At 42.3% G+C, this 25,031-nt stretch overlaps 1 protein-coding gene across 1 annotated transcript in view; it reads left to right on the forward strand.

Moving 5' to 3' along the window:
- GAS6 (growth arrest specific 6) overlaps positions 1–25,031 on the forward strand; it is a 44,595-nt gene that overhangs the window by 12,086 nt on the left and 7,478 nt on the right. Inside the window, exons 3-11 of the mRNA XM_072849826.1 lie at positions 3,605–3,629; positions 4,425–4,487; positions 10,919–11,041; positions 12,618–12,737; positions 14,591–14,716; positions 15,835–15,956; positions 16,730–16,848; positions 17,246–17,435; positions 23,684–23,848. Of these exons, the coding sequence (XP_072705927.1) occupies positions 3,605–3,629; positions 4,425–4,487; positions 10,919–11,041; positions 12,618–12,737; positions 14,591–14,716; positions 15,835–15,956; positions 16,730–16,848; positions 17,246–17,435; positions 23,684–23,848 (1,053 nt within the window). The remainder of the gene's footprint in view (positions 1–3,604; positions 3,630–4,424; positions 4,488–10,918; positions 11,042–12,617; positions 12,738–14,590; positions 14,717–15,834; positions 15,957–16,729; positions 16,849–17,245; positions 17,436–23,683; positions 23,849–25,031) is intronic.

A 25,031-nucleotide genomic window follows, 5' to 3' on the forward strand; every position in this document is an offset into this window, starting at 1 on the left:
TCTCTGCTGAGCTGTACTTCTGGTGGCACATGACGCATGGTGTGTAACTAATGCTACATGCTGGTCTGCAGGCTGCAGGTGTCCTGGTGCCAGGCCCTTGGCTACTGAAGCTTCTGGCATCCCGGTTGTAATGGTTGCTACGTGGGAACCAGACAGACAGAAAGTGTGTTGGGTCACAAGAAGGACGGGTGGAAATACATGAAGGTTTTCTTGGTAGGAGCAGACACAGAGGTTGGAATTGTTGAAACCAGGTTCATGAAAGTTGGTCTCTTGTGGAGGTTGGTGCTTCTGCAAGGTATTGTCTTCCTCTTGCATGCACGGGGACATTACTACTGGACAGATTGGTTAGAGAGCTTGGTGAGGTCAGTGTCTGTGCAGCAGCCTATCCAGAGGATGTTTATGTCCAATATGTATTTGTTTATACCTTTTTATTTAAAAAAGCCTGTTGCTCCTGCTTTTATTTTCAGCAGCAATTAGGAAAGCAAATCCAAAGGGGAAGTGCTGCCATTTAAATGTTAACTTCTTTTAGCAGACTCCAGGCTGAAAATTTAACACTTACTATAATTCTGTGGTGACTTTTGCTACCACGGTGGTCACAGTTAAATAACCCCCATGCTTTTTGATCCTGAATCAGTGAATACTCGGTGGCTTTCTGGATGGTGAGATGTTTGATAAGCCTGAAATTTAAGGTGACTAGCTGAGAAATCAGCAAAGTAGTAACAGAGAATCTTTGCTAACTCCTTGTTAGCAAGCCTCCAAGCATTTGTCTTGGAATTTTTGTTGGATCCTGAAAATACAATTAAAGACTTCTGGTGGAGGGAAGATGAGTCTCAGACTTTCAACAGGGACCTGACCCTGTATAGGGCTTTCATCTTCCCTGACATCTGTGGGTCATTAAGACTTAGTACAGTGCAGAAGACTGAAAAGGCATTGTAGAGTTGAGCACTTACACTAGAAATAATTTATGTCTGGCTGTCTTTCTGTGCAGATTGGGCACAACTTGAATTTTTAACTGGGAAAACTTCTCATCAGTGTTTTTTGAAAAGGGACTGCTACTTTCAGTTTAAGCAAGTTCCTTTTCTCAAGGTGGAAGATCATTTGTCCCACATTCTTGATTAATCTTTTGGCTGAATGGAAATACATTGTCATTGTATTTCCAGAAGCCTGTTGTAAGGAAAATTGATTATGGAGAAAAATGAAAAGTTAATCATAAGAATGAGTAATGTTAGAACCTATGATCACATTGCTTTATTTTATAATGGTTTTATCAGCAGATCCTGTAGACCTGGAGGATTGCTACTGATCAGCAAGTAGTTTTGTATAACATAAGCAAATGGAGAAGACAGGGAAAGAAGGGTTAAATTTCTATTAATAGCTCCCTATTTAAATCACTTACCTCTGTATGTACCTCGTGAAATGAAGCTGGTGGTGATACAGTGTCTTGGAGTTTCACTCTTCTGCTGTTCAACTGGCATTGAATCAATATACAGTGAGTTTTAATTTGGCAGGTTGTTTGTACAATGAAAATAACTAGTTACCTTAATCTTTCATTCAAAAGTAAACTCTATACAACTTTTCTAGCACTCAAGTCATTCATCAGAACTCAAGGAGAAAATGAAGTTTTATGCCTTTGCCATCACTGACTTGGAGCAATTAGGCTGGTGGCCACGAATATGAAAGCTCTTATTTCTTGTCCTCTGAGTGCAGAAAATGTTGTTCTTGCCAGTGTCTGGATTATCCTGTTGGTGGTTAAATACAGATGCACATTCTTGTGGTGCATGTTGAATAAAGGGGAAATAATGAAAAAAATGGTTGGAATATTTCGTCACATGCCGCTATCTTTTTCTCCTCGAGTGCTGGCTGAAGTTCAGTTTGTGGTTGTAGCACAGCTGTGCACTCTTCTTTACTTTACTTCAATTTTGACTGTATTTGTTTGACTTGTCTTTTCCAAAACTAAACCGTAAAAAAAACAAGAGGGAGAGGGGACTGTAGTGAGTTCTGAGCTCCTCACTCAGTTTGTTAACCCAAAGACATATTACAAAGCTCAACCCCAAAAGATGCCAAGCCTATTACCCTCATGTCAGAATTGAAAATTAGAATAAGTGTAAGCTACTTCTTCTATTTCATTGATGCTCTGAATATTTACATGGTGCATTTCAGTAACTGGAGCGTATTTGCCAGAAGCAGTTGATTTTTCTGGTGAATGACAGCAACACAAAACTTTTAGTTTATATGATCTTGTCAACCAATTGATTGCATTAGACAGTCCAGGTCAAATTGAATCACGGTGTGTGTTGTATGTACTGTCTCTGTTGTATGTACATGCCTGTATATATGCATGAGCTTATCCAAACATCTGTAATAAGAAGAAAATAAAGTAGTTTCTAATCTTGCACATTGAATAGACCAAACTAATTTTGTAGAATATAGGATATTTACTGTCCCTCACTGCAGATACAGTGTTATATGAAAATTCCTCATGTTGTATGAAAGAGAATTATACTATGCATATGCTTTCATAATTAGCTGAGAAATGGTTTATTTTAACAAAAAAGTTAAGCACTGATACAATCCACAAGTTTTCCCTCATTGCACGCCTCAATTACAATTTTAACAGCATTTGAACTAGTGACATATACATTATGAAATCCGATATGAAGTGAAGTTGGAAAGAAATCTTTTTTCCTGGCCACGAATTTTTGTATTTTTTTAAGAATGTGGTTTAATGATCATTTTAGGCCAATCTCCCACTCTTCCATGCAGCACAGCGGCATTTTCCTGCTCTTTCTCTGTGTTGGTGCAAACAGTCATGCAACTGGCAAGGTCTCACCAGACTGAATTTCTTCTAACATGCAAGGTCAGATCCACTTCACATCAGCAAACTGCTGCTCTCGCCGTATGGCTACACTTTGTTAGCAGAAGGTAGGGTACAGTAACACGTGGCCATGTACCATGAGAGGAGTGGGAATGCCTTTTGCAGTCCAGTTTTAGGTCATGGAAGTCAATTTTGCCCTCTCTTGCAAATTGGCAGCATTCCTTTCTCTGAGTGGACAGTCTGCACCGTGTCATGGAGTCAGCAATATGGCAATGGGTGCTGTTGGAGGTGTAGGGTGCTTGTTGTTCTAGGAGCAAAGCGTACCCTTTTATTTTAGCGGCTATGGTGTTAGGGTGCTGCCCATGTTCTGCATCAGCAGAGGGCCTCCAAGGAGGCACTGGGTGACTTAAATGTTTCTGTACTTTCCCTCTGGGCTTTTGTCCCTAGATTCCTCTTCCTTCCCCTACTTCATGCCACCATCAGCACGTTTACCTCTTGGGTAGTGGGTAAGTGGCTTCACGCTCAGTCACTGCCGCTTACCAGGTCAGCTGTTGTCAAATACTTTGAGACTGGACCTAATGTTTCTTTCCTTTTCAAAAGACAAAATGCATGTATGATATTGTGGTGCTTCTGGCTCTGAATAAAAAGAAATGAGGATGTTTGTGTTTGGACCTTGTTAAACAACTGCCATGCAAGACCACCAAACTAACAGCAGCTCTTAAATAGTATGACAATAGAAGCAAATATTATTCAATAAATCTTTGCTTTTTTTTTTCCCCCCTCCTACAGGAATATTTTTACCCGAAATACTTGGGTGAGTTGCAGCTTTTACTTTCACTTTGTGGCAGTGCTGGTATGTGGTACCTAACACTGGAGCTTGTCACAGCTGAAGTCTCTGCTAAGGAAAGTGATGGAAATCTGATTGCAGTAAACATGCATTTCTAACTTTTAAGATAGTCTGTACGTTCCTTATGTGATTTTGCTTTTTACTTATGTATAGATTTATATAGAGATACTTATGTGTTTTCTGCATGTTAAAATGTTGGTATTGCATTGATACCTGCAGCTTGCAGCATTAGTAATAATTTGAAATCTTCTACCTTTTCCTCTTCTTAATTAACTTAGCTATTAACTAATTTCCTTATTAGAAAAATAAAAGTGCCTTTATTGATTGATCCACTGGCTTATTCTATTGACTGTATCATAGTCATGGCATCATATTGTTTTCTAGTTGTGTTTAATGTAGTACTTAAGATCACAAATACCAACGGTTTTAGAAAACTCCATGTGCTTTTTAGATGTTTTTAAAAGAGATTTAGTAGGTCAAATTTGAGTAGCTACTAACATGCTTTCAGAATCATAGTAGCATCTGGGAAAGTGATCATCCTCTTCAGATGGTTTATAACTCTACTGTACATCAGAGCTAAAAAATTTTGATGAACTTAAGAATTTTAAGGCATCTGGGAGATTATAATGTTGCATAGATTTTGCATCCACCCTCCAGATCCTTGCTTAATGAATCAGTAGGCCAGATATGATTTTACATGCTTTCAACATCTGCCATGTCATCATTATAATAATAACAGTTATTTCATTTTCTGTTCTTCAGCTTGTATTCAGAAATATGGATCGCCGTATACAAGAAGTCCAGATTTCCTTACATGCGTTCATAGTAAGCATTTTTGGTTTGTATATTGTAGTTAAATGTTCTCTCATGTTACCTGAAGTAGTGGAACCAGCTCAGCCATCTCCATTATTTACAGTATTTTAGTACTGGCCTTCCTATTTTCTAGGCTTGAGACTCCATATGGCTTGTCCTATCTGAGCAACAAAACAAGGCCTTTTCCCTTTTATAACCTATTGCCATCTCGCTGTCATCTTTCAGTGCTTTGGTATTTTATGATGAAAGACATTTCTTTCCCACCAGTTTCCCAATGTCTGAATAACCTCAGAAGCAAGAGGGATGAAAAATAGGATTTGCCGAAAGGTTGTACACGATGCTTGACCTTTCATTTTCTTTTTTCTTGAATGCTAACTTTGGCTTGCCCCTGTTAAGGAATCTTAAAAAAAAGCTTATATTCAAACCCAGGCTTGGGTCAGACTTCTTTACATGAAGATTAGCTTCACGCATCGCGTGACTGTGCTTTAAATATTGCAACCTTTAAAAATTCAAATCAATTTGGAAGTCAACCCAACGTCTGTGTAGAAGGGGAAGGAGTATTTGTTCATCACTAGCACTAGAGATCAGAATTTAATTAACTCTTCTAATACCTTCACAGTTGCCTCTTGAAGCTTAGCAACGCTAAAGATATAAAGCTGCATAAATATTCTAAATATGTTCTGGGAGCAGATCAGTTCAAATGGGGAGAAAATCACGTGTGTGTATATTTATTTTCATTTTTACCCTTGTGGTTCAGTCTCTTACTGTGATCAAGTTTGATTAGTCATGTGTTCATGCCAGCGCTACCAAAGCAGGATCAGGATTTAGTCGAGCTTTCACGTCTATAAACTTCATTATAGCAACTTTTTTTGAAGAGTGAATTCCAAGGTTAAGAAGCGGTATGTCAAGACCTGCCCTGATATAATAGAGCAGTGTCACTTACAGATGTTAGAGTCCTCTGAACTGGGAATTCTCAGACCTGTGGTACCCGTGTTGGCTGCCGTATGCCAGCTAGTTCAAAGTGGGATGTGAGGCTGAATGCTTCCTTTTGCTCACGTGTGTGGCACGGCAAAGATGTGGGAGTTCCTGCTGAAAATGGTGGTATCAACTGGGAACACTTGTTCCAAACAGCTAATAGTGGTGTAGAAATGCAAGTCTAAAGGGCAGTGATGAAAAAATCTGAAAAAATAAAAGCTGAATAATTGTTTTTAGGGATTTTTGCCCATTGCAGATGCAGTGGTTTGGAAATAAAATGATAATATTTTCCTCCATTAAAATATTAAAACATTTTTAAATGGCTGAGTTTTGGCAAGCCATTGTCAATTCACAGGAGGAGTAATGGAGACGGAGCCTGAAATGCGCTTGGAAGAATGACAGCCTTTGTGCTTGGCCAATTCCAGTGTGCCTCTTAATTTTTCACAGATGCTGCCAAAAGGCTATGTAGCTCTGTGGGGCTGTGCCTGCAAAATGCATTTAAATTTTGTTTCTTAACAGTCTTTCTCCTCTCAAAACAAGGTAGTGGAAGGCTCTCTTAATCTGGCATACAAAGACATTGCACAACCCAAGGACTGGAGGGTGATTAACTAGACTAGTTTATACTGGAAATAAGGTACACATTTTAACTGTGACAGTGTTTCGACAGCTATGGGGGGCATTTGAGGATTCTCTGTTTCATAAGATCTTCAGACCAGGGTTACAGGTAGGATTCAGCTCTGGATTCAGAGAGGTAGATGCAGGTGTTTCCAGCATAGGTGCCTGCACGAGCAGTATTCCCATCACAGTGGAGAGTTAATCTGCAGTCAGTGGTTCTAGAGGGATTCCACTGACCAAACTGCCTCTGCTCTGGGGAGAGCTGAATCACTCTACGGACTCTGTTTATTGTAGTGACTAGATCTCCACTGACTGCAATGACAATTTAAGACAATTGCTTTGCAGAGAGATGCTTGCTTTACACATAGATACCTGTACTTTGGTCTGCAGATCTGGATCTATTTCTAAAAGAGATCCTGTAGGTCAGCTAGGAATTAGGGGTTTGGTTCTGCAACAGTTTGGAAAACTCTACAGTTTCTTTTGGAAATGAAGCTGCATGTGGCCTTAAAAAACCACAATGGGATTTTTGTTAGGTCATGTGTGTGTCTGCTTTTTAACAGTGGGTGTCATAATCTTCGCAACCTAGCATTTTCCCAATGAAGTTTTAATTTGCACCATTTTGTGAATATCAAAAAATAAATTCACAGTACCAAGTAATGAACTGGAAGCAGCAGTCAGTGTACTTAGGTAAAGTCTTGTTTCCATACAGACTTCAAAAATGGAACTGGTAGTTCTATTCTCTGTCTGCATTTATGAGCTATATATGTGCTATCAGACATAGCTCAAAGCACACAAAAAGGTGCTCTTTATTACTTTTAAAAGCTTTACTAAAATCTGTCATGTAAATGAATGGAAACAAAAGCTCCATTTTCTCTTGCAATGGTTTAAATCAGGAGCACCTTCTACGAAGTTGGCAGAATTACACAGCTGCAAAGCCACCAGGAGGGTATAAGACTCTGTCTCATGTTCTCAAACTCTCGTGATAAGAGGAGCAAACTATCGGCACAGTGTTGATGCGATAGAAATGTCCGTGGTTGTTCCTGCCATTTACCATGGGTTGAGAAAGGGTGGCATTCTGCTGGGCAGTGTTATTTCCATCCGGCTCTGCAAGGCACATCAGAATCCAGTTTGAGGGAAAGAATCAGAAGCTTGAGATACACCAGATAAGTCACGCATAACCCTGTTGACATGTTCTGCTTATCAAGTGACTTTGAAAACACTGCCATGTCTGGGAGGCTTAGTTTGTGCTGCTTCAAAAAACCAGACTTGGTTTTTTTTTTTTTACTATACCTAAACCATTGTGTTTACTGTATACAAATTCTGGTCTGCCTAGGAAAAGAAATATGCTGATCAAGAGCAGCTCTGTTGTGGCTCATCTCTGCCTTACCTTGGCCTCTCCTTCCCCGACTCCTCCGCCTTCAGCGGTGTGTCGACTGGGCAGTGATTTATTGGGAGGTATTCTGGCAGGTGGATGTGGCAGACAGCCCATGTAGCTGTGTTTTCTTTTGTGTGGCCTGGCCTCTACCTTGGCTGTGGCTTTGCCCCAGCTCTGCCCAGCTGGAATGGTGAGGAAGAAAGATGATTAGGCCTTGTTTGCAGTGAGTGGATGGTTATTTTTGTGAGGCTCTTAGGATTGTGTACCCCTGCTTTTCCTGTAGAGTTTTCCTAGGCACTAGCTTCTGAGCATCAAGAGGAAATACTGAAAATTGGCATTTCTTTGGCCAAGTCACACTCTGTTCCTGGTCAGCCCTCTGGCTCTCTCCTCCCTTGTCCATGATGGAACACCTTGCTGAGGCTCAGGATAAGTGCTTATCTTTTCAATGGCATAGCCCTAGCTAGCAGTTGAAGCTGTGCTGGTTACGGAGGAGAACCTGAAGTGAGAGAGTGGATGGAACCACTGAGTTTTGGTAGAGGGGAATGAAATCACAACTTGAAATGCAAATTCTTTCCTTTTAAAATGACCTTTTATAGAGTTCCTTCCTTCGCTTCATCTATTTTGTCCTGCTTGATTCAGCCCACTATATTTAATGACAGCCATTGCCAATCATCTGCTGACTTCTGGCATCTGTTAGTCCCCTTCAGAAGAACGGTGGAGTCTTCATTACAAACACATGCATAGTGGACAGGTATGTTTGTCATAGTCCGTATGTCTAAAGCTCGATTAAATACCCTACAGAGAAAGGAATGGTGAAAACTTTTATATTGCACAATGTGACAAACGTAAAGCAAATATGAAATTAGTACTCCATGGTAATCTAGATTAACTGCAACACTGTGCAGCTAATTTCAGTCTTCAGGTGATTCAGTGTGCAAGAATCTGACTATTTTTTCTTGATGACTATAACACAAATGCTATTAAAGTATATTAACATTAAAGTATATTCTCTTGCCTTATTTTCATGCCTAACACAGCACCGATCTTAGTGGCTGTCCAAAAGGCAAACTGAAAATCCAAAAGGCAATGGGCACAACCGGAAACACAGGAGGTTGCACCTGAACGTCAGGAAACACTTTTTCACTGTGAGGGTGACCCAGAACTGGCACAGGTTGTCCAGGGAAGCTGTGGAGTCTCCATCCTTGGAGATACTCAGAAGCTGTCTGGACATGGTCAGACATGGTCAGAAGCTGTCTGGACATGGGCAACTGGCTCTCGGTGGCCTTGCTTGAGGTTGGGGGTTGGACCAGATGACCTCCGGAGGTGCCTGCCAACCTCAACCAGTCTGTGATTACTGAGATTCAAATCTAAGGCAGGCAGTGCAAACAAAAATGCTGTTCAGTGCTTTATAAGACATCAGAGGGAGTTGCTTCTGCCTGCACTCACAGAAATGTTAAAGTTTTTTCAAAGGAGCCTGTCATGAAGGTGACTTTCAGGGTCACACAGGGGAAGTTAAGAACACAAATGTAGAAGCAGTATAATCCTGACAAAAATAGGAGTTAATCCAATTCTTAACTTCTCTCAATTTGAGAAGCCTGATGGGCTTCTCAACAGTTCCTCTCCCTACGTGCCTCCCTGCCACCCCATATGCCCATTGATTCACAAGTCATGTTTCAGAATATCATGAAGAGTCTGAACTGGATGTTGGTCTACTGAACATTGGTCTCAGCAGAACCAGTGTGTATGAGAAGGGGTCTTTGCTGCTGCTGCTGCTGCTCACTTAATGTGTACCCACTGAGCGCTTTTTGCACTGCAAATCTAGCATCACAGACCAAACTTGGTCTTCAGAGGGCTGTTGCTAATCAGGTGCTCTAAATGTACCTGTCTGGTCCACTTTTCATAAACTCTTCCTTTTGTCTGGACTGAACTGGGTTTCTGCTGAGTAGTAAGAAGGTGTTGCCAAGATCGTAGGATTGCAGAAGGCATTGTTAATGATAGTAGTTCTTCCTTTAAAGACTGCTAGCTGCAGCAGCTGCCAACAGTGCCTGTATCATGCACCAAAAGGACTGGGTAGAATCATTGCTTTGTAGCTTTGCCACCCCCACTCTGGCATAGCTGGTCAGGCACAAGAAACTGCCAGATATGTTAATCGGAGAAGCCTGGACATCATGCCTTCATGTCATAGGACTTCCTTTTCCAATGCATTCCATGTGCTGGTGAGCACAGAGGACAGTGGGACTGACCACTTAACTGCTGCAGTGTAGGTCAGTCCCATTGTGAATATACATTCATTCAGGTTGGCTCTGGTCAGGTTCAAATGTTCTCTGTAGCAGGTGGCATCCATGGCAGACTGGACTGTGACTAAAGTTCACCCAAGTGTAAAAGGTCTGCAGAAGTGCCCTGTCTCTCCTGAACCCCACTGCTGGGAGGGGATATGTAAACGGAAAGGCCCTCTGACTAGGTGAGCTTTGCAGTCTACAGAATGAGCTTCTGCACTGCTCCTTCTGGTTAAGGTTGTGGAAATGGTTAATACATTCATGTTTTTTGAAGATCACTGATCTGGAACACCTGTGTAACAGGTTACTACTACATGATAACGACCAGTTCATTTTTTGTGGGGACAAGGGTATTCTCTGATCCTCCCTTTAGCTATCTCTGCAAACACTGTCCCTGAGTGTTTTGCAGATAGGTGGGTACGTGAATTTGGACAGGTGACTTCCATTCGTTGAGTAGTTACATGATAGTTTGATATTTCTTCCCCCAATCCTCCCCAAAGTATGGTGACTACTCTCTTGCTATGATCCTATGGAGAATGTCCATTGCCAACTATTGGAACTTGGCTTAAAAATCCGTGGCAGACTTCACTCTGTGTTGGCCCCGTAGGAACATTGTGCTGTCTGTACACTGGATTAGTGGTTTGTGATTCTTATACTGTTAACACATTGGTATTTCTTTTTTATTCTCATTCTACATAATAGAAAAGCCTAAGCTGGACAGCTCTGACAAAAATTTCAGATACAAATCTTTGCTAGCAACAAATCTATCAACACTGGTGCGATCCTCGGTTGAACTACCAAAAGGAATTGAAAAGAGTACCCATCCTTCCTGGAATGCTTAGTTGCTGCCTGCTTTCTGTTTTCTCCAAAACTAGAGAGAGTAGAATTAACTTTCTTAAAAATGATACTTTGAGCTGTTTCTTTCAGGATGTGCCCTTCAGATACGGGGGTGGTAGCTCACTTCTTTTTGCAATGAAATGAATTCCAGTGCATGTGCTCTGCAAAATTCCTGGCACAGCTTGTTCGGCATGTGAGCACTAAGAATTAGCTTCCAGTTCTGCCAGGTGTGAGTATTTCTGATAGTGATTCCCCATTACTGTTTAAGCTTCTTGACTTTTAACAAGAGTGAAACACCTGGTTGTCAGTGACTTCAATGTATTGTTCTGTTTTGTTTTGGTTTTTTTATTCCTTATATAAATCAGATTTGCCAAACCAGTGTTCTCCCGATCCTTGTCACAAAGAGGGGACCGTCAAATGTGAAGATCTCAAGGGGGACTTCTATTGTGAATGCAAGCATGGCTGGCAGGGGAAAACATGTGAAAAAGGTAATTGGGTTTCGTTATCTTTTATACCGGTAACAAAGATGTATTGGGTTTTGCTATATTCTCAAATGGTCACTGATACTGTGCTGCACAATTCAAAAGTCACAGAATTGAACCTGGATTACACACCGCTCGTGTTTTTACCCTTCTGTGAATCATATAACTTGGTCACGTCAACATTTTTTATATGCTTTTAATGGATCTCAACTTGGTCTTGGCAAGGTAATCTAGGAAGTTACGCTCCAACTTTCTGTCCCACCCCTCTGAAAGGGGCAGCAGAAATAGAGTTGTAGTGGCTTTTCAAGCAGAACTGCCTCAACTGTTGCTGTTAACCCCGATGCAACAGATCACAGACTGCAGAGCCTGAGAATTTGCCCCATCTTCCTTTCTAGAACCCCTGCAAGGGGAACAGGGACTTTCAGCATGCAGTTGGGGTCTGACTCTGATGATGCACAGGCTGATGAAATTCGTCTGTTAAAGCCTCCTTGCTAGTACGACCTTATTCCACGTCCACTTACATCCCTCTGTGTATTTCCACCAACTCCAGAGACAGTATTCAGGCAGAAATTATTTGTGCAAGAAGTTCCAGGCCCCAAGAGGGCTTTCTGTATTCCTTTATGAAACATTGAAGTTATCATCTTCCCTCCTCTTGTTTTCTGTTTGTTTGTTTTTTTTTTTTCTGCCTGCAAGGCTTCCTGTCATGGTCACTGCTTTTCTGTCTGCCAGTATTAAGTAATTGCCAGAAATCACATTCAGCCAGTCCAGAGTTGTGGCAACCAAGACAGCAGGAGATCCAAAGCCTCTCCTTCTGATGTAAATATTGTGGGGAGATTGTAGGATCGCTCACAAGCAGCTTATTTAAGCATTTGAGACAGTTGTTGGATCAGTATACAATCAGCTTTGAGAGCTCAGCAACTGATCAGTCTGAAGCATATCCCCTCTTTTTCTTATAAAATGCCATTAAATGTGCTGTTCTACCCATCAGCTAACTCTTAGAGTCCATAGACAAGCAGGACATAATGAGCAAGTAGGGCACATCGAGGGTGAAATCCAGGCTCTACTGAATTTAATAGGCTTTTGCTGCTAACTTCAGTGGAGCACCATTTAGCTCACAGTGTTCAATAGCTGTGAACTTAAAACTTTTTTGTGTTCTCATGAGTTCTGTAGTAGTAAGGATATATTGTTCTTGTTTTATTTAAAGCTTTCATCCTGAACTTACTGGTCATAGTATAATTTTAAAAGTTAATTACGATATAAAATACATTAGTTATAATTAGTTTGCCCGTGCAAACAAACTTCTTCACCTCCACAGTGACTAAAGATACTCTTCTGCATTCTCAGGGCTGTGAAGGAGATAGTCAGTTACATTTCCTTCTCTGTCTTTTTTTTTATTAAATGAACTTGAGCTAATGTACTTGAAGTGTTTGAATGAAATCTTTGTGCTTTTTGTAATAATTGTGTTGCAGCTGTAATAGTGTTTCTTGTTTGGTCTTTCTCCTTCCCAATGCCTATCCCACTCTCACCCTCCAGATTATTTACAGAGGTGAAAAGCTGACTGTAGCACTTTCTTTTGGTGTAGATATTGATGAATGCAGAGTGCAGAACGGCGGCTGTAACCAACTGTGTCTCAACAAGCTAGGCAGCTACCGTTGCTCATGCTACAGTGGTTATGCTCTTAAAGACAGCAAAACATGTGAAGGTAAGCTTTGCTGGGCCTCTCAGTTTGCTTCAACAGATGCTTAGTGACTTGTGACTGTACTTCAGAGAGGTGGGTTGCACTGAGCAGCCCTGGTCTACTCCCTAGCCCAGCGGAGACTTGCTGGTAGCTCCTGTTAGCTGCACGCTGCTGGGGTTGTCCTGGGTGCTCCAGCCAGCACTACATGCCTGGGCTTGTCAGCAGTTGCACTGTGCTACTTTCCAATGTCATAACACAGGCGTGATTCATGGAGGATTTGTGGCTTGGATTGTGCTAAATTGGTTTAGCTGATCAGTCCTCATAGCCTGACACCGAGAGAAGGAAGGGCTGGCCAGATTGCGTTGTTGTGATCCTTTCCAGTATCACGGTGTTGTAGTATATAAGCACTTTGTTTTTCTTTTGTGTGTTTCTTATTTTAATTTCTTTTTCTAAATTCGGATATGTGCAGCAGCTAATGAATTCATATAGATACAGATGGATAAATTCACTGCAGCTCAATATTAATAGCTGTAGAAAGGCCCTAGTGAAGGTTGGCAACTGTTTTACACAGTAGCTGAGAACAGAAGGTGAGGATCTGAAGTATCTGATTGAAACTGTGGAATGAATTTACATAACCAAAACTTAAGCAGCTGAGATTTTAAAAGTGTTAAGAAACTGCATGCTGAGACACAGACTCATTAATGATCACAGGTGGCTGTTAGTTATGGGTATCTCATGAAAAAACAGGCAAGTCTGTGTATATACCTCTTAGAGATGGATGTGACAACATATTTCTAAACAGACTGCATACCTGATCTGAACAACATATTAATGCTACCAGCAAAAAGACAAAGAGCAGGATTTTATTTCTCTGTCACTTCCACTGTTTAAAGCGTTGAGTGTATAGATTACGTGGTATCCCTTTCTAATGGGAGCAGCTGCTTAGAAGAGCCAACTTCCCTTTTGAATTATCTTCTGGTGCCAGTTGGCATGGACAGGTGGACAGCGAGTGGGCTCACAATTACATTTGTTTTCGTATGTATGTATGTTTGTAAAATACCCTAGTACTGTCTATCAGAGCACTGTCAATGTGGCGTATAAGCACAGGCCAGTTCACTCATATGTGGGAAATCACGAAGTGTAGTTGTAGTTTTAACATGTACTAAAAAGCAAAAGTAAATATTAAATTCTCAGTATACTGCAAATGTTTTGTCAACACCAGGATTTTGCTGGGTATTAGTCAACATGTTAGAAAAACACTTGTTTGATTTTATGGACCTCCAGTTCCAGTCCATTGCCTGCCTTTGTGGTGAAACCCCACAACACTTCTCAGACATGACTTGTTCTTTGTGAGAAATTGGGCTGCCTCAATTCCCCTTTACCACTACAGATCAGCAGATTTAGATCTTAGTTTTGTGAATGCTTGAAAAGTTATTGTTTGCCTGTCTGAGGAAGGAGAACAGAAATCTGTGATGCTCCACAGGCTGTGTGTTCCTTCTGTATTTTGGTAAAATTCATACTGCTGTTCCTCAGTTCCTGCTTGCTGCTTTTTAACCCACAGTTTCAGCCCCCTGGATGGAGAGGGGCTTTTTGGTTTTGTGGGAATTGTTTTGATTTTACAGTTTTTCTCCTGGCTCACTTTGCACTGTTTTTTCCAATAGTGGTTAATGGCCTAAAGAAAGAAACAACAACTGGTTTTGAAAGCCTGAAGTCACTTCTTATAGCTAGCTAACACTAAAGGTAGATTCTTAAAGATACTGTTTTTTCAGCTACCAAAATGATAGAGGGATCTCTTGACCCTGAGCCCACTCCAGTGTGTGAACAGTGAAGTGGTTATACTCACCTGAAGTTGTGTTGTTTAATTGCTTGTTTTGCAGACATAGATGAATGCACAGCATCAGCAGACATCTGTGGAGAAGCCCACTGTAAAAATTTATTAAGCTCATACGAATGTCTTTGTGATGCAGGCTACAAGTATGATGACGTGAGAAAGACTTGTCAGGGTAAGCTCATGAAATAACGTGTTAGCATTTATGATTTAAAGCTATAAAAAAAAGAAATTTAATTTCAGGCTTCAGTAAAAGCTTTTTTTGAATCTTTCTTACACACTGGACTTCTGTTCCCTTTCCCTAGTTGTGAGTGAGTTTGCAGTTTGCAGTCATCTTTGAGTTCATTGAGTTTGCAGTCATCTTTGATGACTTGAATCAAGCTCTACAAAGCAGAGTACTGAGATTTCTTGAATTTATGACAAGCACAAGATCTGGTGGAAGCTTAGAAGCATCTGTGCATGTTGCTCTCTCTCTTTGTAAGACAAGAAAAGTTACAGAACAGTAGCTGTTGTTCTTTCAAAACCTGTCTTGTGGTATTACTCTGAACTAGGAGCTTAATATGCATTGGAACCATGCACAGTTCTGCTGGCTACACTGCCTGCAAGCTTTCTCAACGGAGTAAGTTTTGAAAGTATTCCAAAACTAGCATTATTCCCTGCCTTTTGTCTAAGTTAACTTAATGACTTGAATCACATGGCAGCCAGCCCTACCAGGCTCTAAGTGTTTATCTGTGCCTGAAGAGATCCATGTGGGCCATCGCAATTTGTTTTCCTGCATTTGTTTGTGAAGTGGATAAAAACAAGCCGAATCAAAAAAAAGAAAATAATGAATGAGAAACTCAGCTTTTACTTGCCTGTTGAGGATCCAGCTGCTGAGTAGCAATGAAGCAAGCAGTCCCTGAGTTGAACCTGAGTTGAAGGAGCAGGAGCCAGTCAGCACAAGCATAGCAGAAGGGGCCTGAAGGGAGGAAGTCTTGTCTAGAAGTTAAAGCCCAGGGCTCTGAATCAGCAGACAAGGAGTTGAGCTCTGCTTCCAGCCTTCCCACTGACTTGCTGTGTATCTCTGGGCAGCTGGAATCTGTCTGTGAGAATAGATTTGTGCAGATGCTAATTCTAACTCTTCCCTCCTGTAAAGATGTGGCATAGGGTAAGTACTGGCTACGGAGCGCTTGGGCACGCTCAAATGAAAGGTGCTACAAAACAGCACTGATAACGTTTTTTCCCCCCAGATGATTCATGTTTAAACAAACTCAATTGCTGTTTTCTCCTCTCTTCTTTGCTGATTTTGTGTAGACATAAATGAATGTGAAGAAAAGCTCTGTGAACAGACCTGTGTCAACTCGCCAGGGAGTTATACCTGTCATTGCGATGGCAGAGGGGGAGTAAAACTTTCCCGGGACATGAATACGTGTGAGGTATGTTGGTCTTCATTGCTGTAACTGCGTAACAGACCTTTATTTTACATTGCAATTAAGACTAACTGGTGAAGCTCTGGACCAAAACCATTTGAGCTGAGTGACCAGCAGGAGGGAATCATGTTGGCAAGGCCACCTGAGCTGGTGACAGTAGCTCTCCTGAAACGAAGGGTCTCGTTAGCCTTTTTGGGAGGAAATCCATTCAGAGTCTCTCTTCTCATGTTCCTCCTGTCCCCATTCCAAAAAGAGCATGCCAGTGATAGCCCTGCCGGCCCTCTATTTGGCTGTGAGTTACCTCTGGGCTGCACAAGCTTTTCTGAGTTAGACCCAGTAGGGTGGTGCGAAGGTCTCGGGGCATATGGTGTAATTTACAGACCAGCACTTGCACTTGACGCTTTCGGCCTCCAGGCATTTGAGGTGGATGGGCTTCAGTGGCACAGGCTGCCTCTGCAGTGACCAACCAACAGCACGTTCTTAGCACATCTTTTGATGCAGCATGATGCTGCAGTAGAAAACCTTACGGTGTACCTTATGAGTATAATTTCATTTTGCAACAGGAAAACATTCCTCCGAGGTGGACAGGAGGGAGGAGGGAAGGAAAGAGGAAATGTTCTCAGTACCAAAACAATTGTATTTTGAGAGTATAAACATTGAAGTGCCCTAACCTACTATATGTATAGCAACTACATGAGAAAAGAAGAGGAGGCATACTCTCTGATTCTCTTTCTGCTGTGTGAGGAGAATAAACACTCAAAAATGTGTTTTGATTATAGAACATAATACCATGCGTGCCTTTTGCTGTTGGAAAAAGTATTAAATCCTTGTACCTGGGGAGGATGTTCAGCGGCACTCCTGTTATCAGGCTGCGCTTCAAAAGGAAACAACTGACGAGGTGAGGACAATTTAGAATGACAGTCAAATGCGCTATCCGGCTTTGATGCATGCAATGGAGTTAAGTCGTTACAATAACAATTATTCCTATGATCATGCTTATTTGTTTGTATTGTGAAGTCCTGTAAGGCGAAACATTATCCAAACCAGTAACTGAGAAAGGCAGCCTTGACCACAGAGCTCCTAAGATAATTACTGAAGTCCAGTAATGTATTCTTTATTCTTGATGCTGTTTTAAAATCTGTCTTCACAGCTTAAGTCTTTCAGGAGTGCATTAAAAGCTAGTAGGTTTTAATGGAGCTTTATAACTGTTAGAGTTGATGCTATCTGTATGGAAAGTACTCTGTGGTTTTTGAACTCTGCATAACTAATTTATTTCTTGGCACCTGTGCGGTCAGACTTGTGGCTGAGTTCGACTTTAGAACCTTTGATCCTGAAGGTATCCTTTTCTTTGCTGGAGGCCATCAAGACAGCACATGGGTAGTCTTGGCTTTGCGCAAAGGACGGCTAGAGCTGCAGCTGAAATACAACGGAATAGGCCGCGTGACCAGCAGCGGACCACTTATCAACCATGGCATGTGGCAAACGGTGAGTCCAGATCGCTGCTGAGATCTTACCCTCTCTTGGCTTGTTCCTGATGGGCTCTGTCAAGTGCAGCTACACTTTGTGTATTCTTTGTATTTTTGAGAAGATGCTCAAAGATGTTCACAGAATCATAGAATGGTTTGGGTTGGAAGGGACCTTAAAGACCATCTAGTTCCAACCCCCCTGCCATGGGGGTTCTTCCACTAGACCAGGTTGCTCAAAGCCCCATCCAGCCTGGCCTTGAACACTTCCAGGGATGGGGCATCCACAACTTCTCTGGGCAACCTGGTCCAGTGCCTCACCACCCTCAGAGTGAAGAATTTCTTCCTTAGATCTAATCTAAATCTACCCTCTTGCAGTTTAAAGCCATTACCCCTTGTCCTATCGCTACATGCCCTTGTAAAAAGTCCCTCTCCAGCTTTCTTGTAGGCCTCCTTCAGGTACTGGAAGGCTGCTATAAGGTCTCCCTGGAGCCTTCTTTTCTCCAGGCTGAACAAACCCAACTCTCTCAGCCTGTGTTCATAGGAGAGGTGCTCCAGCCCTCGGATCATCTCTGTGGCCCTCCTCTGGACTCAATCCAACAGGTCCACGTCCTTCTTATGTTGGGGGCCCCAGAGCTGAACGTAGTACTCCAGGTGGGGTCTCACGAGAGCTGAGCAGAGGGGCAGAATCACCTCCCTCAACCTGCTGGCCACGCTGCTTTTGATGCAGCCTGGGATACAGTTGGCTTTCTGGGCTGCAAGCGCACATTGCCGGGTCATGTTGAGCTCCTCATCAACCAACACCCCCAAGTCCTTCTCCTCAGGGCTGCTCTCAATCCATTCTCTGCCCAGCCTGTATTTGTGCTTGGGATTGCCCCAGCCCATGTGCAGGACCTTGCACTTGGCCTTGTTGAACTTCATGAGGTTCGCACAGGCCCACTTCTCAAGCCTGACAACCTATCCATTCAATGCACACCAGTACATAATACATCCTCAGGTGAGAATAGGATAATTTTCCTAAGAAATTGAATTATACTTTATATCCATTGTAAACTAGGCTGGGTCACTAATTTGTACAACACTAGCCTGACCAGAGAAGACACAGTGCCTCTGGGATGCAGCAGTGCTAAGACAACTCATGTTAATTTGAGAAGATGCCTTCTGGGTGAGAGTTGGAAGGGAGTAGGAGGGAAGGAACTCAGTAGCTGTTCTCTTAAAGGAAGTTTCCAAGGGTGGTTTGTTTGCTGTATGGAGTGTTTGGTTGGCTTTGTTTATTCATCTGTTTGTTTGTTTAGTCACAGGGCTCAGATTGTCTGAGCCCTTGACAAATCTCTTATGCTACAGTATCCTTTCTTAAACTCCTCAGGCTTGTTTATACACAAAATAGTCCATTTCCCTTGTAAAGATAGTGGGGTCTATTAGGAACTAAGTGGATCTCTGCTGACTAATAGCATAATCCCAGCAATCTCTTGAGACAATGCACTGCATCTTGGAGCTTGTAAGGATTCATGTTCTTGACGCTCTCTCAGAACATCTCCTGGTGGTTCAGGAAGCATCACGGGTGTTACTGTTTGTGACAGGATCAGGAAAAGCATCCTGTAGTATGGTCTACATTAGATTAGCTTTCTATATATGCATCTTCTCATTTGTGCCTTTTTCCCTCCTTTCATTTTTTCTTACTTAATTAGATCTTTTGACTTTTAAGTTGATGTGTCTCTTGGGGAGTGGGTGGGAAGTTTTCATCTAACTCACGTATGAGACAAATACAGATACTGGTAACTGTGAATAATTTTCTGGTTTTATACTAAATTTTTGAGTATAAAAATATTCAGAATTATTCGTTAAAGAAAAAAGCAAGGTGGGAAAAATGTTGTTTCTAATGAACAAATAAAGAAGTCCTTGAGTGCATTCACTGTCAACTACTGACATTTGGTAATGTTTCCAGCAGATGAGGTGATGTTTAATTCAGTTCCTTTACTGTCACTGAAACAATTTTAGATTCCAAATGGAGAGCTGTAGAGGTTCAGCAAAGCTGTAGATAAAATGTATGACATGCTGTATCTTCACAGGTAGGAATAGCCTCAAGCCAGTTCTTACTAAATTTGTTGTAAGATTTGTTCTGCTAATTTGAAATATGGCAATTGTAATTGCCTGCACAGGGAGGATGGTGACAGAAGATGTGAAAAGCAGAGCTGATGCCATTGGGATGACTCTGGAGTCACAAAAAGCAGTCATTACCAAGCTAAACTGTTTAACACAGGAGCATAACATACTTGTTAAGTGCCAGACCTCATTATGAAGTAATTACAAACTTTCCCATGTTCGTTACAGGGGAGATATCTGAAATGTATTTTCTTTCTTCAAGTAATACAAAAGTGTTCAAATGCATAGGAGTTATGGGGTAAACAAAGGCTGTGCTTGCTTTCTGCAGGGAGAGAAGGCAGTATGATAAAAGTAAGTATCATTTTTAGGCAAGAATTATTGGTCTCCTGCCAGCCAGCAGTGTCAGGGCTCTTATCCCCAGGTACCATCATAACCAAGAAATTGCCGGGTTGGGGTTGCTGCAGCAACGCGCTCTTTGTGCGGTTTTTTAGAGGTTGTACATATCCCTTGGAAACCCATCCCCAAGACCTTTTGGGACAGTGCAGACCGAGCTATGGGTGCTGTGCGGTGCAGGTGGACAGGAGCCACGCCAAAGGGGGAGCAGAGGTGTCCCTGCAGCCAGCAGTGCTGTCCTGCACCTGGGCTGAGCAGGGCCTGGCAGCTGGCAGGGACGTTGCATGGCGTGAGCAGAGGAGAGAGCATCATGCAGTGCTGGCACAGGAGTGCTTGCTTGGAGCAGGTCGATGGCCATAGCTCTGGTGACTGCCTCCCGAAGTGAAACTGTTAACGCTGTGCCTGATACTGGGCAAAGGCAGAAGGATTTACCCACAGGTGAACGGCAGCAGGAGGAAGGAGCCTTTAGTCTCTTGACTTCATGGTTGACTCACCTCTGACACTGGGGATGCCGCTTGCATTGCTGGGGTGCTGTTGATTTCTCCTTTCTCTGCTCTGCTTTCTTATCCCTTGCCTCCACCCTACAGGTACTTTGTTCTCTTTTGCTTAACATCCAGGGTCACCCCGTCTCTAAATGCCATTTAAACTGTGTGACTGAGCCATAAAACTATAAATCTGCTCCTCCATTTTATCCCTGCCCTCATTTCTCCTTTTTCCTCTGTCTGGCATGGTTTTTAATTTGGGAAATCCTGTCGAGGAGGGGTTATTCCTTTTTACTTGTCTCCTTTTATAAAACATGTAGCCACACATTTCATTTTAAGTATGGACTTGTGTGTACTTTTCAATCTCATCTTCTGTGAAGCACAACCCCAACAGCCTTCAGAGGTCACAGTCCAGACTGAAATGCAGTTTGGGAGCTTTACTCTGGACTTCAGTGTGCACAGGTTCAAGCTCTTAGTTTTGGTTAGACCTACAACAGTGGAGTTTGGAACTTGGGAGAACTTTATAGAGGTTGTGAGAATTTTACTATTTAACTTGCAGCAGATGAAAAAACAATGGCTATTTAAAAGCAAAACATGAGAAAAAGCACCAGCAGTGTATATGTGTTGGTCTCTTGAGCAAAAGTTGCACACTTTTATGGAAATATGAAGGCATTTTCAAAACTTTGGGCCAATATCTCTACCTACGTATTTTCTCTGATGTTGATTGCTCCTAGTCTGGTTTTAGATTATAATTCCCAGCATTGAAAACACAAACAAGCAAGCTTGAGGAAAAACTTTTAATACAGTTATTTGTGTGCAATCCAGCTGGATGAAGTAGCCTGTATGAACTGATGATAGTAGAGAACGCATTCGCCTTCTGTTTGTTTTGCATTTCCAAAAAAAGTAATCATTTTGTCTTATTTTCAATGTTTAGTTTAGTACTGCTCTGAGGACAGTATGGTTAGCAAAAATAATAACCTACCTGCACTGTTAAATGTCAGAACTGAAGGTTAAGCAATCGCAAGCAGATTTGTATTTGGCTTTAACCCTGCAGCTGCCTGTAGTCCTGTCCCTTTTCAGTGCTGTCCACTTGCTTTTCGGCAAAGAGCGGACAGGCTGGCTCTATGATATGAGTTATCCAGGGCATGAATCCGAAACACAAAGCTGCCCTTATGGCTAACTGTATGGGAACCCTTAGCTACGAGAACTGTCCACCTGATCGTCCCCGAGCACACTATGGCAGGCGGCAGCTAGCTACTCCTTGCAACCAGAGGAGGGAATTACAGCAGTCTGCTAGCTACCGAAATGCTTCACCTTTTGGTTTGTAGGTGATGGAGGTGCACCAGCAATTAAGCTTTGAACATAAGGAACTGCAGCTGGTTTCCTAAACTGGAATTTGTTAAGAGCTTCCACTGGGATTAACCCCTTCTCCTATGGAAGTTTCCACTGATCTGGGTTTGTTTATATTAATGATCAGAAGCAGCTAAGAACTCAGACTAGTTTTTTAAAATTTATATGTCATTACTTACTACACAATCTAATAAAATTTTAGAAGGCCCTGAATTTTGGTGGCCCTGCGAGTTGCAGGATTTCTTCACCAAGGAAGCACAGTACGGGCATTGCTGCAGCTGGCTTTTCCCCATTCGCTCCATGGCTGCTCACAATCTGTTCTAGGAGCAGGGAGATGGTGTTTGCCAGCTCCTTGCAGAGCTCTGCACCCCAGCGTCTTGGGCCAGCGGTGACCGCCACACTGAGTAGAGGCGTCCGAGTGAGTTTTAGCTTGATAGCCAGCATAGCTAAGCCAGTCGGGCTGTGGCTGCCAGGACCTGTGGGCTAGTGTTTCCACCCACTGAGTGGACTTTACAGCCTGCCAATGCCCAAAAAAGCCTGTTTGAGACTGACCTGTGTGTCTCCATGGAACGCAGTGGGGAGGTGTAGATGCCACTTTAAACAAGCAAGCTTCAGACAAGTAAATTCATGTCCTGTAGGATACAGCATGGAGCAACACACCAAGTGTAAACAGTGTTTTAGCAATATAAACCAGACTGTACTGGAACCCACAGGAGAAGAAAAAAGTTTGATATTCTGTGAATAATCTTAATCTTCATTACTGAAGACTGCAATCCAAAGGTAGTGTCCAGGAATAAACCTGCTCAACCCTGTCATCCTTTACAGTACAGCCACAGAGAGAGCTCAGCGTGGCTGATGGAAACAATTTTGGGGCAGCTACTCTTGAAATGCAAAGAGAAAGATGCTCATGACCTGGTCTACTAGCAGGGAGAGGGAAGAACAAGTCTAAACAGCCGCTGAAATAGGTACTTGGTTCTATACAGCGGCTCACTGATGGAGGCAGTATCTGGCTGTCCCAGGGAACAGAGCTATATGGATGAAGAGTGGGTAGGTGGAATATCTGTCATGGGGTGGGAAGGAGTAGTGCATTGAAGATAATGAAATAGAAAAGGCGTGCTCCTTTCTTCTTTGCAGGAAAAAAGGGGTTGTCTTCCGCTACGGCCACAGAATGCCCCATCGGTAGCAGGACCCAGGTCCCAAGGTGCAGAATCCATGCTGCTGTTCATCAGCAGCTTTGTGTCAGCTTTGTGCTTCACCTCCTCTCCCTCCACAGAGCTGGCTGCTTTATAGTGCTTCTCTGTGCAGCCTGGTCATAATTAAAATTATGAAATGTTTTTAAATTTCAGTGGTGATAGAATCTTCCTAGAAGTAGCTCTTCAGAGACATGGAGGTAAAACTCGCAGATACCTTTTGAGAGAAAAATTATTGCCTATTACACATTTTTATTATCCTCTCAAATATGACATCTTCTGTTGTTCTTTTTTCAGGGGTCAGTATTAAAAAACTAGAATTCATGTGGCTGGAAGGCTTCTGCTTTATCTTTCACTGGCCTAACAAAAGACATCTTCTTATCTGTCTTTCCAGCTTTTCCTTTCACGTGCAGTTGCAATAGGAAGTTTCTCATTAATAACTCGTTACTGCATTTACATTTTGCATAGAGCAACCTACAAATGTCATGTAGTTAATCCACTCGTATTTTTGTGTACCTGTTTTGAAGTAGCTGGGCTGTCTTTGCCATTAGGGCAACCCCAAGTTGCTGTCAAGAGTAAAGATTTACATATCAAGGTGGAATGTAACTTAAAAGGTAGACAAAGAGGCCTGGGGACAGAGAATATTTCTCCATCTTGGGGATTTCGCTAGTGGTGTCTGTTGTTTAGTTGAGGCTGTAGATATTAAGTTCTTTTTATACTGAACTATTCTATTTGCAATTTTACTTTTTCAGATCTCTGTTGAAGAACTCGAAAGAAGTTTGGTTATAAAGGTCAACAGGGATGCAGTTATGAAAATAGCTGTCTCAGGGGATCTGTTTACTCTAGACAAAGGACTGTATCAGCTGAATTTGACAGTCGGAGGCATTCCTTTCAAAACAAAGGACCTTATTCTACCGGTAAGTCTAGCACGATCCACTCATGTTGTTTTGCATGCCTGAAGGGCTTGATTTCATCTTCTCTTGGGGTAATGTAGGTCCTTCCTGAGAGCAGTTCAGCCTTCCCTGAAACAGGTGGAATTATCACCTTCTGGATACAGCTTTCTCTCCATTGACTATAGAGGGAGCCTAAGCCAGTAGCAAAGGTGAGACTCCTGATTTTTTGACTGGTAAGTTTGGGTGAGATGTATCCCACCCTTGGCCTGCAGAATTAGGACGCAGCAAAACTGGAGCACATGGCAAAGCCTTGAGAATTAGTGGTGGTCATGCTGGCTTGGGGACCATGAGTGGCCCTGGTGGGTCGGTGGGCACACCGCTGTGTGAGGGTACCATTGTGCCTGCTAGGTCTGGAAACAACGTTGGGGGCACTTTTTGTGTTGTGACCAAAGTTTGTGCTTCATGTATGTTGTATCACAGGTTTGCTGCTTGCATTTGCTGTTTCAGTTCAGTAAGACCCAAGGAAAAACAGAAGCTTATTTTTCTTTATTTCTTCCTAATTCAAGTCGATAGGGCATATGAATAAAAGCTAAGGCACTCTTTGGGTGAGACTGAATGATTGCTGTGTTTCTGAAATAGCTGCTGCTCAGGCTGTTTTGAATGTCCACCACACAGAGTTGGCACCTTGAAACCCAAATTGGCATCTCTTTATTTCTAAATGAGGTGACAAGCTTGCGGCTCTGTGACTGGGAGTGCGGCAGCTGAGGAAGGCTCCTGTTCTTCACAATAAGTCATTCAGGGCCACTGCTTGTCTGAAACATTAAGCTCGAGGTGTGGTCTGAATATAGGATTGAGAGCCAAAGACTCCTGAGGTTTTTATCCTGGCTCAGACACTTAATTCTCTCTCTGGTTCAGTTAATTGGGTGTAATGGTGCTGATTTACACACTTTGCAAGGAGCCTTCTCTTTACATACTGTCTCACATTTTACTGCTGACATTAGGTACGGGATAACATAACTAGAAGTTGGAAGGAACAAAGTGTGTACAGAGTGGGGTGCCTGTCTTGTGGCTCAGGCACCCCTCCCTTAAGCCAGAACCCAACAACTTATACCATGATTAGGTCCAACATTTTGTGTGTCATGAAGGCTGTTTGCAATGACACAAAGGATTTTTTTTTTTTAACTTCAAGTTACCCTCCAGCATTTGC

The sequence above is a fragment of the Ciconia boyciana genome, chromosome 1 (genome assembly GCF_034638445.1).
Source record: "Ciconia boyciana chromosome 1, ASM3463844v1, whole genome shotgun sequence".
NCBI lineage: Eukaryota > Metazoa > Chordata > Aves > Ciconiiformes > Ciconiidae > Ciconia > Ciconia boyciana.